The 14,706-nt window shown below is 35.4% G+C and overlaps 1 protein-coding gene across 1 annotated transcript; it reads left to right on the top strand.

The window, feature by feature from the left end:
* The first annotated feature begins 6,565 nt into the window (after positions 1 to 6,565).
* Positions 6,566 to 10,062, top strand: LOC107859524 (G-type lectin S-receptor-like serine/threonine-protein kinase At1g11330). Its single transcript, XM_016704572.2, has 7 exons — positions 6,566 to 7,995; positions 8,120 to 8,227; positions 8,298 to 8,437; positions 8,513 to 8,723; positions 8,807 to 9,050; positions 9,135 to 9,285; positions 9,377 to 10,062. The coding sequence occupies exons 1-7, from the start codon at positions 6,711 to 6,713 to the stop codon at positions 9,674 to 9,676; spliced, it is 2,439 nt and encodes an 812-aa protein (XP_016560058.1). The 5' UTR covers positions 6,566 to 6,710; the 3' UTR covers positions 9,677 to 10,062.
* Positions 10,063 to 14,706: the final 4,644 nt, after the last annotated feature.

Raw genomic sequence — 14,706 nt, 5'->3', positions numbered from 1 at the left:
TGGTAGTTCTCTTATTGCATATTTTGGTCAATTTACTCTTAAGGATAGTTCACTACTTGATCATGTGAGTGATGTGATTCAAAATCCTCAAGCTAGTCTTCATTCTTGTAATATTGACCATGATATTAGACATATCCCTTTGAGCTTGTGTGATGCAAACCGTGCTACTAGTTTTGCTTAAGATAATCATATGCTTGGAAAACTTGTGAATAAAGGTGTGCTTTCTCTTAATAGAATACTTCTAGGTCACAACTCTTTAGTCTTGGATGATTTGCTAGTAAAAGGATTCGGTAATCTCGGCTTATACCCTTGGTTACACCATCCCTTTGATCTTGGAACACTAGTGGGTTGAAAAAGAGGTTGCCTCGACTTATGCTTATCTTTCCTTGAGGATTATCTTATCCCTATCTTTTTAATATTCAAACTACGTGTTTCATGAAAAAAATAAAGGATTGCTGGTTGTCTTTTAAAAGTGTACCCCCTCAGCAAGATGTCTTCACACTTGATTCCTTTCTATACTACCTCTTTACCTATGATGATAACCATGTTAATTTTGAATTTATACTGTGTAGTGGTAGTAAATTTGGTGGTTGGTTTATTTTTTTGAATGATAAAGATATGTGGGTAAGGTGGACCTTAGGATTAATAGTGGAACCATATTTGATGAGGTCCTTTGTAGAGGTAATGAAACAAATGTATCTTAGTTCCTAAGTCAAAGGTAGTCTTACCTTTTGGGTATAGTAAGTCCATCAAGATCATTGTAGTTTCCTTATCTCTTGGTATTTTCCAAAACTACATCCTTTGTGCCATTCATGCTAAGCTTTTCATGTCACAGACAAAGGACCCGTGGTTGTCTTTCAAATGTGAACAACCTTGGCTTATTGATATATATGATGGTTTCGGGTTGCATTCCTCTTCCCTTGATGTCTATCTTCGCCAAGTCCTTTGTGATTCTTGTAGTAAGTATTTCATGATCATAACAAAGGATTGTTGGATTATTCTAAAGGTGTACCCCCTAGGTGTGATTATATAATTTGTGACACTAATGCTAACCCTCATACCATGAGGATTGTGTGCTTGTTTTCCCTCTCTTTGGTTTTGTAAGGTGTAAATTTGAGGACAAATTTCTTTCAAGATGGAGAGGATGATACAAGCGTAAAGAGCACAAGGATTATAAGTGATATGAGTGCAAAAAGGGTACAAGCATAAGAAGCCATACTCCAACCATATCCAACAAGAGGGAAGAGTATGAAGGCCTTTCCAAAAGAGTGGAAAATGGGCATCAAGAGCTCAAGACCATTCCCTAGGAGCCAAAATGAGGAACTACAACATCTTCAAGTCACCTTCATAAAGATGGATGTGTTTGGGCATGTCTTAAGTTCGTCCAAGGAAGTGTATGTATTAAAGTGTGAAGACATGCCTTGAGTGTCTTAAAAATACTACACGGAATCCCTATTTATACACTCCAAACCTACCCCCTTCATTATGGGTAAAGGTGTCATTTCCCATCTCTTTTGTAATAGGCTATAAGTAGGAACCCCTTAGTCTTATTTGCTTAGTTAGATTATTTTTGAATGAAGATTGTAACATTAAAACACCATTTTCCTCTCAAGAAGAGAGTAGACCGCCAACTTTGAACATCATAAGTGAAAGGTTACACTTGTGTTGTGAAACGGCTAGAAACGTGAGTGCTTGAGTGAACCGAGTTCCTCTTGTGTTCGCATAAGAACTTGGTGCTTGTTAATATGATTTGTAGAGGTTTTAGAGTTTGATACACTCTTTAGTTGCAATATTGCATATTCTCTTTGTGTCAAGTTATCTATATTCTTATCTTTTAAGTTTGTGTGTTTGTTGTTTCCTCTTGGTGTCTTGTATGTGTGGACTATTTTGTGAGTTTGTGGACTGTTTTGTGCTCTTGTAGATACTGCTTGGTATCAAAAGTATCTGTCTTTTACTCAAAAAGTAGGAGTAAATTCCCCCTATAAATAGAAGTGCTTTCATCCCTCAAGACAAATAAGAATTACTCTCTCTATTCTCTCTACTATTCTTCTTTATTTTTATTCTTTCTTATTTTATAACACGTTATCAGCACGAGACTCTACCATTTCAAATTTGAAGGCTAAGGCTAAGATATATGGATAATTTTAAAAATAAGATGTTCAACTATTAAGATATTTGTTTGATTGATTCTGGCACTACACATATGATATTCAAAGGCAAGAAATATTTCTCTTACCTAAACATGGATAAATGTTAATATAATTTCTGGTAGTTGTAATTTGATTAAAGGCTTCGGAAAAGTCATTATAATTTTTTCCAATGAACTAAATTCATCATAAATAATGCTATGTTTTCTCCTAAGTCTCGAATAAACTTGATGAGTTTTAAAGATATCCGTGAAAATGGTTATTATATCAAGACAATTGATGAGATGGATCTTGAATATCTTGGTATCACCAAGAATGTCTCCGAGAAGACATGTGTTATTGAAAAGTTCCCTGCTTTATCTTCTGGCCTGTATTGGACAAATATTTGTGCAATTGAGGTACATTCTATAGTAAATCGGAAGTTTACTAATTCCAATACTTTCATACTTTGGCATGATCATCTGGAACATCCTAGATCTATAATGATGAGACGAATCATAGAAAATTCAAATGAACATCCATTAAAGAACTTGAAGGTTCTTTCAAATGGTGAATTTTCATGCAATGCTTGTTATCAAGGCAAGCTGATTGTGAGGCCATCGCCAACAAAATTCGAGTCCCCCGCGTTCTTGGAACGCATACATGAGGATATTTATGGACCCATTTACCCACCTAGTGGGTCGTTTAGATTTTTTATGGTCCTAATAGATGCTTCCTTTAGATGGTCTCATGTGTGTCTTTTGTCATCTCACAACTTGACATTTGCAAAATTATTGGCACAAATAATACGATTATGGGAATAGTTTCCCGATAACCAAATTAAGTCTATTCGCCTTGATAATACTGCAGAATTTTCATTCCAAACATTTAATGATTATTGCTTATCGATTGGGATAAGAGTGGAACATCCTTTACCCTATGTTCACACTCAAAATGGCCTTGTTGAGTCATTAATTAAATGTCTGCAGTTGATAAAAAGACCATTGCTTATGAAAACTAAGTTTCCCACTTCTGTTTGGGATCATACAATTTTGCATACTACAATACTTGTTCGTCTTAGATCGACAAATTATCATAAATTTTTTCCGTTGCAATTAATTTTGGGTCAAGAGCCTAATATATCTCATTTGAGAATTTTTGGGTGCGGTGTATATATGCCTATAGCACCACCAAACCGCACCAAGATGGGCCCCCAAAGAAGGTTAAGAATTTATGTTAGGTTTAAATCACCCTACATTATTCTCTATCTTGAACCATTAACGGGAGATATGTTCACTGCTCAATTTACAGATTATCGGTGTTATGAGATAGTTTTCCAAAAATTAAGGGGAGAAGATAGTGACATCAAAAGAGAAATTTTGTGAAAAAATCCATCACTATCTTATCTTGATCCACGTGCTTCTATTTGTGATCAAGAAGTACAAAAGATTATTTATCTATAGAAAATTGCAAATCAAATGCCAGACTCATTTATAGATTTGAAAAGGATCACTAAATCACATATTCCTGCAGAGAATGTCCCAATTCAAATTGATGTTCCTAAAGGACCATCCACTAGTGTCATAGATAATGAATCTAAAGCACGCTTGAAGCGTGGTAGAACATTAGGTTCTAAGGATAAAAATCCTAGAAAAAGAAAAACAAATGGTCAAGATGACACTACGAAAGCTCCTCATATGAAATTTCACAATTTGAACAATGTTAATATTCCTGAAGGAATTAATGAGCCTGAGACTCAAGAAAATGAGGAACTATCCATAAATTCAAGTGATGTTGAAACTAATTTGAATTGATCTGAAATAGTAGTCGATTATGTATTTGTATATAATATTGCAACAAAAATCATGAAAGATAGTGAGGATTTTGAACCTCGATCTATCACAGAATGTCAACAAAGAAATGAATGGCTAAAATGGCACGAAGCAATTCAATCTGAATTGAATTCACTTGCCAAACGTGAAGTTTTTGAACCTATAACTTAAACATCTAATGGTGTTAAGCCTGTTGGCTATAAATGGGTCTTTGTACAAAAACGAAATGAGAAAAATTAATGAAATACAAAGGTATAAGGCACGCCTTGTTGCACAAGGTTTTTCATAAAAGCCTGGTGTCGATTATGACTAGACATATTCATCAGTTATGGACGCAATAACATTGCATTATCTTATTAGTTTCACTGTTCATGAGAGACTTGAAATGCATTTGATAGATGTGGTAACAACCTATCTATATGAATCACTTGATAATGAGATATACATGAAAACTCCCGAAGGATTTAAAATGCCGAAAGCATATAGTTCAAACCCTCGGGAAATTATTCCATTAGATTGCAAAGATCATTTTATGGTTTGAAACAATCTGGACGCATGTGATATAATCGTCTTAGTGAATATTTATCTAAGAAAGGTTATACGAATGATGAAATTTGCCCATGTGTTTTCATAAAGAAAACAATATTGCAGTTTGTTATACTTGTTGTCTATGTCGATGACATAAACCTTATTGGAACGCCGATAGAGCTTCAAAAGGAAATTGATTACCTAAAGAAAGAATTTGAGATGAAAGATCTCATAAAGAGAAAGTTATGCCTTGGTTTGCAAATGGAGCATTTGACAAATGGCATCTTTGTCTATCAATCTACCTACACAAAAAAGGTGTTGAAACGATTTTATATGGATGGAGCACATCCATTAAGTACTCCAATGGTTGTTCGATCACTTGATGTGAAAAGGATCCATTTCGACCTCAAAAAAAGAAAGAGGAACTCCATGGTCCTGAAATACCATATCTTAGTGCAATTGGTGCACTAATGTATTTTGCAAATACTACAAGGCCTAATATAGCCTTTTTAGTTAATTTGTTAGCAAGGTATAGTTCTTCTCCTAATAGAAGACATTGGAATGGGATCAAACACATTTTATGGTATCTAAAAGGAACTACCGATATGGGCTTATTTTATTCTAAAGATTACAGTTCCGATCTTGTTTGTTATGTTGATACTGGGTACTTATCTGACTCGCATAAAGCTCGATCTCAAATAGGATATGTGTTCATATGTGGGGGTACTGCCATATCTTGGAGATCAACAAAGCAGCCTATCGTAGTGATACAAGTATGATCATGATCGTATGATCATGATCATGACACTTTTGAGTATTTTTGAAGACTAGTCACTAAAGGGATCTTTTGTAATTTCTCTATTATTTGTAATATTGTATAAATAGAACCTTGTAGGGTTTATTTTCTTAGTTTATGCTTGATATTGAAGACACTACTCTTGTGAGAGAGAGTTCTCAAAACTGAAATTAGGGCATAAGGGTGGATTCTCTTGTGTGTTGCAAAGCTTGAGACTTTGGTGATTTGAGAGGTAGATGCCCCTCTTGTGTCATTGTAAGATTTAGGTGTTGGTTGTATGAATTATTAAAGGTCCAAGAGTGAATATTCTCTTGGGTTGTTAAGACTACGTCAACACTTGTCTAACTATCTATCTTTGTTTCTTGTCCTAATCTTGTAGTTTGTGTTGTTGTTGTTCTTTTGGTTATTGTGGTTGTAACATTGTTGTTCTTCATTTTTATTGTTATAATATAGTTTGGTTTGCTACTGTAAATTAGGTGTTAAACACCTCATTACATGGTGTTCCTGTTGTGTTCTTGAATCCGAGAGGGGTCACCAAAAGAGGTTCATAGTTCCTTGAACTAGTGAACTGTTTTGGTGTTTGTTTTCTTGTGTTCTTGGGCTGTCTTGTATCACGTAGCCACTTTATCGAATCACACTGAGATGATAGTTATTCATGAAGCAAGCCGAGAGTGTGTGTGGCTGAGGTCCATAGTACATCTCATTCGAGAAAAATGTGGCTTGAAATGTGACAAAGTACCCACGATTTTATATGAAGATAATGCAACATGCATAGCACAACTTAAAGGAGGATTCATAAAAGGAGATAGAACGAAGCACATTTCTCCAAAGCTCTTCTATACACATGAGCTCCAAAATAATGGTGTTATTAATGTACAACAGATTCGTTCAAGTGAAAATGTGGCTGATTTATTCACCAAGTCTCTTTCAACTGTAACTTTTAAGATGGTGCACAAGATCGTAATGCAAAAATTCAAGGATGTTCTTATTAGGGGGAGTTAATACGCGCTGTGCTCTTTTTTTGTTACGAGGTTTTGTCCCACTAGGTTTTTCTTGTAAGGTTTTTAATGAGGCAGCTTATATGCGTATTTCTAGACATTCAAGGGGGAGTGTTATGATATTAATGTATATCAATTATAGTGAATTTTTATCAAGATCTACTTGATGTATATTAGGATTTGAAGTATCTGTCTTTTATTCAGAAACTAGGAGTAAATTTTCCCTATAAATAGAAGGGTTTCTTCATTATAAATCATCCCTCAAGAGAAATAAGAATTACTCTCTCTATTCTCTCTACTCTTCTTCTTTATTCTTTCTTGTTTTATAACAAATGGAAAAATATCAACAAATACTGCAACTATAGGCAAATTAATTTCAGATGATAACTAAAATTCTAGTGCTTATTGGCAGAAGAAAAGTTGATGAGCAATGAAGCTTAGCTTAAGCTATAAGAAGATACTTCTTTGGAGCGTTTATGTTGTTCTGTTTTTTCATATAACAAATGCTTCATCAGACTCCATTAGTATCAATCAGTTCCTGCAAGATTCAGAAACTTTAGTCTCCAATAACAAAACATTCAAATTGGGGTTTTTTAGCCCTCAGAATTCGACAAACCGTTATGTTGGTATTATGTATAATATCCAATCACAATCTGTTGTATGGGTAGCCAACAGAGACAAGCCTTTACAAGATTCTAGCGGAACACTTACAATATCAGAAGATGGCAATCTTGTAATCTTGAATGGACAGAACAAGACTGTATGGTCATCCAATATTTCTCCAGCTGCGAGAAATTCTACAGCCCAGCTCTCGGATACTGGAAACTTAGTTTTGAAGGACAACTCCAGTGGGAGAGTTCTATGGGAAAGTTTTAGTGATCTTTCTGATTCCTTATTGCAGCACATGAAACTTGGCACTGATAAGAGTTCTAACACCACAAATTTGTTGAAATCATGGAAAAGTCCTGTAGATCCATCTGATGGGAGTTTCTCATCTGGAGTTCAACCTGAAACAATTCCTCAACTTTTCATATGGAAGAATGGCTTACCTCATTGGCGCAGCGGTCCATGGAATAAACAGGTTTTTATTGGAATACCAGACATGACTTCTAGTTCTTTCAATGGATTTGAGCTAGTAAATGACAATACGGGCACTGCCTACTTCTCCTATTCATATGTTGATCAAGGTGTTGGTGTGATGGGATTATTCTTGAACTCAACAGGATTTCTGATGCAAAAAAATTTCTATTTTAGGAAGAATGAGTGGCAAGTAATATGGGCAACTCCTGCAAATGAGTGTGATTTTTATGGAAAGTGTGGACCTTTTGGAAGCTGTGATAATAATGGTTCACCAATTTGCAGTTGTTTGCAGGGCTTTAAACCAAAAAATCAAGAGGAGTGGGGCAAAGGAAACTGGACAAATGGATGCATCAGAAAGACCGCGTTAGAGAATGAAAGAAACAACTCTAACACTGAGCAAGGTAAGCAAGATTGGTTTTTGAAGCTACAGTCGATGAAAGTGCCAGATTCCTCTATTTGGGTAAATTCAGGTCAAAAAGTTTGTGAAAGTGATTGCTTGAGAAATTTCTCCTGCATAGCTTATTCATACTACATAGGCATAGGGTGTATGCACTGGGAGAGAATCTTAATTGATATTCAGAAATTCTCCAATACTGGGGCTGATATATTCATTCGTCTTTCGTATTCTGAACAAGGTAGCACCTCGTTACTTAAGTTTGCATTCTTTTAGCTTACTGTCTTAAAACAACAATGAATGTTTGATTGAGCTCTGCATGCCGAAATGTATGTGTAATAATGGGAACTTATTCTGAAATGCAGAACACAAGAAAAATAAAGTAGTCGTCGGGATCATAATCCCAATAATTTGCTCAATAGTCATTGCCATTGTGGGATACTTTTCCTGCAAACTGTTGGCTAAACATAGAGGTAACAAGCTTATCTACAGTAACTTTAATCAGGTAAATGAGTTGATCTCACAACATACATTCTGAATCAGGAAGGAAGAGAAAGAATGATTTCTTAGCAAGCGAATTTGAAGATCTGCCCTTATACAACTTTGACATGCTGGCAAATGCAACTGACAATTTTCATCAGTCTAGCAAGCTTGGGCAGGGTGGTTTTGGTCCAGTTTATAAAGTAATATTTTGTTTGATTGAGTGTTTTATTATCCTTTTTCAGAAAAGAAATTGAAGTCATATGATATAACTGCAGGGAAAGCTTCCAGAGGGACAAGAAATTGCTGTGAAAAGGCTTTCACAGTCTTCTGGTCAGGGGCTAGAGGAGTTTATGAATGAGGTTGTGGTGATTTCCAAACTTCAGCATCGTAATCTTGTTAGACTCCTTGGATGCTGCATAGAAAGAGGGGAGAAAATGCTGGTTTATGAATTCATGCCAAACAGAAGCTTGGATGCCTATCTTTTTGGTTGTTTTTTTGTTTTTTAACTTTTTTTTATATAACTGAAAAGGAAATATTTTCGAAATTTTATATTTTCAGTGTACTAACAGATGGACACTCTGAAGAGGAATACTTTCTTGATTGGAGCAAACGTGCGATCATCATTGAGGGAATCGGTCGAGGACTCCTATACCTTCACAGGGATTCAAGACTAAGGATTATCCACAGGGATTTAAAGGCAAGCAACATTTTGTTGGATGAATACCTGAACCCCAAAATTTCAGATTTTGGCATGGCAAGGATTTTTGCAGCCAACCAAGATCAGGCCAATACAAACAGAGTTGTTGGAACCTAGTAAGTTTGTGAATCTCACTCTCCATTTTTTCATGGTTAAAATGAAAAGAAAAAGTAACCATTCAAATTTATAATGTGATGCAGTGGTTATATGGCACCTGAATATGCAATGAAAGGAAGATTTTCAGAAAAAACAGATGTTTACAGCTTTGGAGTATTGTTATTGGAAATTATAAGTGGAAGGAGGAACACTAGCTTTGACCAAGATGACTGTGCATTAAGCCTTCTAGCATATGTAAGTCCGTACTAAAATTAAGCTCTTTGTTAATGTCAAACTTTTCATAATTCAAGTTTCCACTCTGCTCTCAATGTGGCTTTCTCTTCAGGCATGGAAGTTGTGGAACGAAAACAAGATAGTCGAATTGGTTGACCCCAAGATAATTAAACTGCAGCTCGAAAAGGAGATTCATAGATGTGTACATGTAGGACTTTTATGCGTACAAGAATATGCAGAAGACAGGCCAAATGTCTCCATAGTTTTGTCTATGCTCAGCAGGGAAATTGATGATTTACCATGTCCAAAACAACCTGCATTTACAACCAGACCGACCTGGTCCAAGAAAGGCTCCTCTAGAATTCAAGGCTCTGTGAACAATGTTAGTATTACTATTATGGAAGGACGATAGAGATCTTATAATTTTTATGTAGGAAAGTATATTATTCATTTCCCACATTTATTCTTCTATGTGATTTTACATTTAAAATCCAAGTCTAAACCGAGCTGAGTCTTTTAACATTGAGAATTTCAGTCATGAGATTACCAAGTTAGTTTTGTTACCAAAGGGTATTCCTTATCTGAATTTGGAGTTCAAAATACAAATTGCTTTCATGCTCAGTCCCCGCCATAAAGAAGGAACCCCACCTCCAACAAATAGTAATAGAAAATGGAAACATATTTCCATTGTTTGGTTACAGAATCCGTATCAAATTGAGAAGAAGGGAAGAGTTCATACTCGATGTTGTTGTTAGAAATCACGATGGTTCATTTGAGCTAATATTTGGTACACATAGACGGCCCAACAGCTGAATGTTTACTTTGTTTTCTTTCATTGATTAGCTTAGAATAGAAGGTTCTTTTATTTTTGTTTAGCTTATAAGAGTTTTATTGTTTAGCTTAGAGGAGAAGCTTCTTCTTTTATTTGATTGTTTAGCTTGGAAGAGAAGGTTCCTTTCATTCCATTAGCTTGTATAAATAAATGCGATTGGCAAGAAATATACAGAGAAGAAAATTTCCAAATACTGCCTCTAGTTTTTACATAGTATCAGAGCAGTAGGTTGTTGCATACAAATCATCTTCTCGATTATCAATTTCCTTCATCTGACCTATCTCTACAATGTCGGATGAGGTCACTACTTCTTCAGCATCTTCTGGTTCTACCACAAGAACTCCACCAGCTATGGATCCCACTCATCTTTATTATCTTCACTCTTCAGACTCACCTGGAATGACTTTAGTTAACACTCCGTTTGATGGAAAAGGCTATCAAGGATGGAAAAGATCAGTGCTTATAGCACTGTCAGCCAAGAACAAACTTGGTTTTATTGCTGGTGCTGATGCTTCACAAGATGCTCAATCTCTAGATCTGCAATCTTGAAATAGATTCAATGACATGGTAATATCTTGGTTCCTTAACTCTCTTTCCAAGGATATCGCTAACAATGTTATATACTCTAAGACTGCTAAAGATGTATGGTTGAGTCTATAGCATAGATTTGGATAATTTAATGGAACCAAATTGTTTCACCTGCAAAAGGGACTAAATAGGTTTGTTCAAGGAAATAATGACATTGCAGGATACTTCACTAAATTTAAGAGACTCTGGTATGAGCTGAAATCTCTCAAGTCTGATCAGTCCACCTGTGTGTGTAACTGTGAAGGTAAAGTGAAGCTAGAAAAGTCTCTTGAATATGAGAAACTTATATAATTTTTTATGGGTCTAAATCATGTGTATGCTCAGGCAAGAGGAAACATCTTAATGATGAATCCGCTGCCCAACATAAATGTTGCTTACTCTCTGATTCTGCAAGATGAAAATCAAAGAGAAACCTATATGAGTGGCTTGATCCCAACTAATTCTTCTTCTTTTATGGTAAGCAATGTGAATCTAAAAAAATTTGGCAAGGAAGTCAAGAATCCCCCTGGTGCTATGCCTAATTTTGAAACTAGATCATTCAATTATCCAAGGATGAACAATCATCAGTAATTACCCAAATACACAAGGACAAACGAGCCACAACAATAATTTAGGGTTAAGAAGTATAATCCTAATGTTTTCGATGATTTTTGTGGTAAAACTGGACATGTTGATGATGATTGTGTCATGTTACATGGTTTTCTTGAAGATTTTCAGTTTACAAACAATAGAGATGGACAGGTTCAGATCATAGGAAATGAATGTTGTTATGTTTGGAGAAGAAGGTGACAAATAGCATAAGATTGACATGAATTTAATCAATCAACATTTCACCAAAGAACAATTCAAGCATTTCATTCAAATAGCAAAACAGAAATCAACAAAGGGATCATCCATGAACAACGGATCTGAGATAAATGCTAATGTAGTTGTTGGTATTGTGCTTAAATATATTGGAACTTGTCTTTCAGACTTTAATTCTGGAACATGGATAATAGACTCAGGTACTTCTAAGCATGTGTGTTACAACTCTAATTCTTTTCTTTCTATGACAGCTCTTAAAGTTCTTGTTAACATTAATTTGCCCAACTCTTAGTCCATCCTTGTGACTCACATACGAAGTGTTCTAATTCCTAATAACCTCACACTGCATAATGTTCTTTATGTTTCAAGCTTTAGATATAATCTACTGTCAGTTCATAGATTTAATGTCCAATAAAATTATTGTAACACCCCGCATTTCGGCCTAGAATGAAAACTGTCGTTTTTATGCGTAGATGATCCAAAAGTCATAAATCCTATGCAAAATTGGCATGTTAATCAATTATGTAGAACCTATTTGAGCATGAATTAAGATCATAGAGGTCTCCAAACTCAAGGACAAGTTGAAAGCTTTCCTATCTTTCGAGTTTGAGTGAGCGTCGAAACTTAGGTCAATTTTAATCGATCATAACTCTTTGTATATAATGAATTACAAGTCCTATTATATATCAAATAAAATTTCTCCAAATTAGCTTTCCAACGATACCAATTTTGTTAAAATCTGATAGCCGACCGAAAAGTTATGGCCATTTTCATGACTGAGACAGTAGCATCGCGCAATTAGCGTGCGACGCATGCTCTGTCGCACACACCCAATTTCCATGTTCTGTTTTCGCGTTTTTAAGGGAAAAAGTGGTATTTTCCACCCTCTATTCAGCCATAAATCAGGATTAAATCCCCTAAACACCAAAATAAGGTTATTTTCTCCCAAAATCACCAAGAACACTCCTTAGGATTTCAACCCAAAGATCAATATATCTCAAGATTTAACAGTGGGTTTTCCTTAATTCTTCAAGATTCAGAATCCCCATTGCGAGGGCTACAAGAAGCACCCACCAATCGTACGTATAGCATTCCAAAAGCTAGAGTTCATTCAAAAGCTTCTAATTTAAGGTACGTGGGGTTAATCGTAAAAACTACATGGGCTTGTAAATACTAGAACATGATTTAAAGATTATCAAGCATGAATTTAGAAAAGGATTTTGGAATTCATGATTTTTAACTATGTATCATGAATGTTTTAATGATATTGTTGTTTTGGCCTTTAGGCCTTATCCCCTTAAATTGATTTATATGTATATGTATATGTATGAAAAAATTGTGATTGAAGATTGTTTGAGAGCACAAATTATGAAAATCTCTCTCTTGTGATAAATTTAAGTTTATGAACTTATTGGGAATGATTTGAAATACACGTTTAATGATTTGAAAGTGGTCTTTTCAATATCATAGTATTTGACATGATTTGGAGATGATACGAGGGAGTCTCTTGTTATACTTATATGCTTGTTTTACAGAGAAAGAATTGCATGTGATTGAGTAATTTAACATGACCACCACATATTATTGAAATATTGACAAAGAGAAAGTTTTCTTGCATGTATTTACATGAATTTAAAGAAGGAGTTCTTGAACTGATTTATTGATATGGTGGTCCCGAACTTATATTTTGAAAACAGAGATTTTAATGTGCTAATAATGGCTCAGAGATGTGACTTGCAAGTCAATGGTATGACGATACCATATAAATGTATGCCTTACAGAGTTAGAGCTTTTAGAGTTTGATTTCAGAGAATACATGTTTTAAAGAGTTAAAAGTTGGGTTAATGTGAGTTAGGTGGTTACCTGAAGAAAGCACGAGTCAGATAACTCTATGCGAGAAACCGTAAATTTCCAACACGGGAACTTGGTACCCTGCTATGTGATCTTGTGTACCTAGTACTTTGTCATCCCAAATCGGGACTTATGATTTGGAGCCCTGCTTTGTGATCTTAAGCTCAACCACGACATAGTGACTTGATTGGAGTTGTGGCACCCTGCTGTGTGATCTTGTGTTCTTTTCCCTTACTAGTACTCATATCTTGGCTGTAATCGAGATAAGGCAGTCGGTGAAAGCTGTGAAATTGTAAGGTATACCACCTAGCGCAGAAGTAAAACAAAGAGTGTCACAGAGTTAAGATGATTTTATAGAGTCCTTTAAATATGCCCAAGTGATTTTACCATATGATATATTTATGAAATATAAATTATTATTTTAGATTTGCTCTGCGTACCAGTACAATTGTATTGACCCCCTACCTCCCAGGTTCTGAGGCTCAATCTAAGGGTCCAGCTAAGCAGTAGAGTATTCAGAGAGAAGTGATCCATGCAGTGGTGAGCCTTCTTTGTTTCAGAAGGCCTGCTTATTTCAGATTATGTTATTCCTTTTGTTTTGGTCTACTGGGGCCTTGTCCCAGTTTTCGAACAGTTGTTATTTGATCATGTAGTAGAGATTTCGCAGAATAGTTCAGATGTTGTTTAGTGGATATTTGATTTTCTTCTTGATATGGAAAACAAAGCTAGAAACCGAAATTATAACTAAAGAGAGGAGATGAAGATGATAACAATGACACAAGATTAAACAAGACACGGATTCAACACAAACACAAGGGAAATTGCAGAGAAAATAAAGATAGATAGTGAGACCAAGATTATTACAAGATTAAGAACCAAGCGTATTTCAACACTAACCCCTAATGAATGTAATAATTAAAATCACACTCTTACGGTAACCTCCAAGGTAATCAACTCACCTCAAGATCCACCATTTTCAAGCAAAGAATAATATTGGCTTTTTCAAGCCCTATGCTAAGGATGACTTTTCCAAGTCCTAATTAAGACTATACTAAGGTGGTCTACTCTCAAGAGAGAGGATTTTCAAGTATTTCAATCTTTCATCATTCAAAACTAACTAGCAAATGAACTAATAGAACCTATTTATAGTCTAACTTATTACATAACAAAATAATCATAATACCCTTAATGAAAAGGGGTGGTCATGGAGTGTTGCTTGGACAAGGCTAAGTGAACAAAATTCCCTTAATGAAGGCCTAAAACCGTGAGTCCTCAATTTTCAATGCTCCAAGCAATCTTCCACACGTGGGATTGCTCTTTGGTGTACTCAAATCGGCCCTTCCATGTAGGATCTCGTGTCCTCAATC

The sequence above is a fragment of the Capsicum annuum genome, chromosome 2 (assembly GCF_002878395.1).
Source record: "Capsicum annuum cultivar UCD-10X-F1 chromosome 2, UCD10Xv1.1, whole genome shotgun sequence".
Classification (NCBI taxonomy): Eukaryota; Viridiplantae; Streptophyta; class Magnoliopsida; order Solanales; family Solanaceae; genus Capsicum; species Capsicum annuum.
The sequence above is the reverse complement of the archived record's forward strand: the minus strand, read 5'-3'. Positions and strand labels throughout refer to the sequence as shown.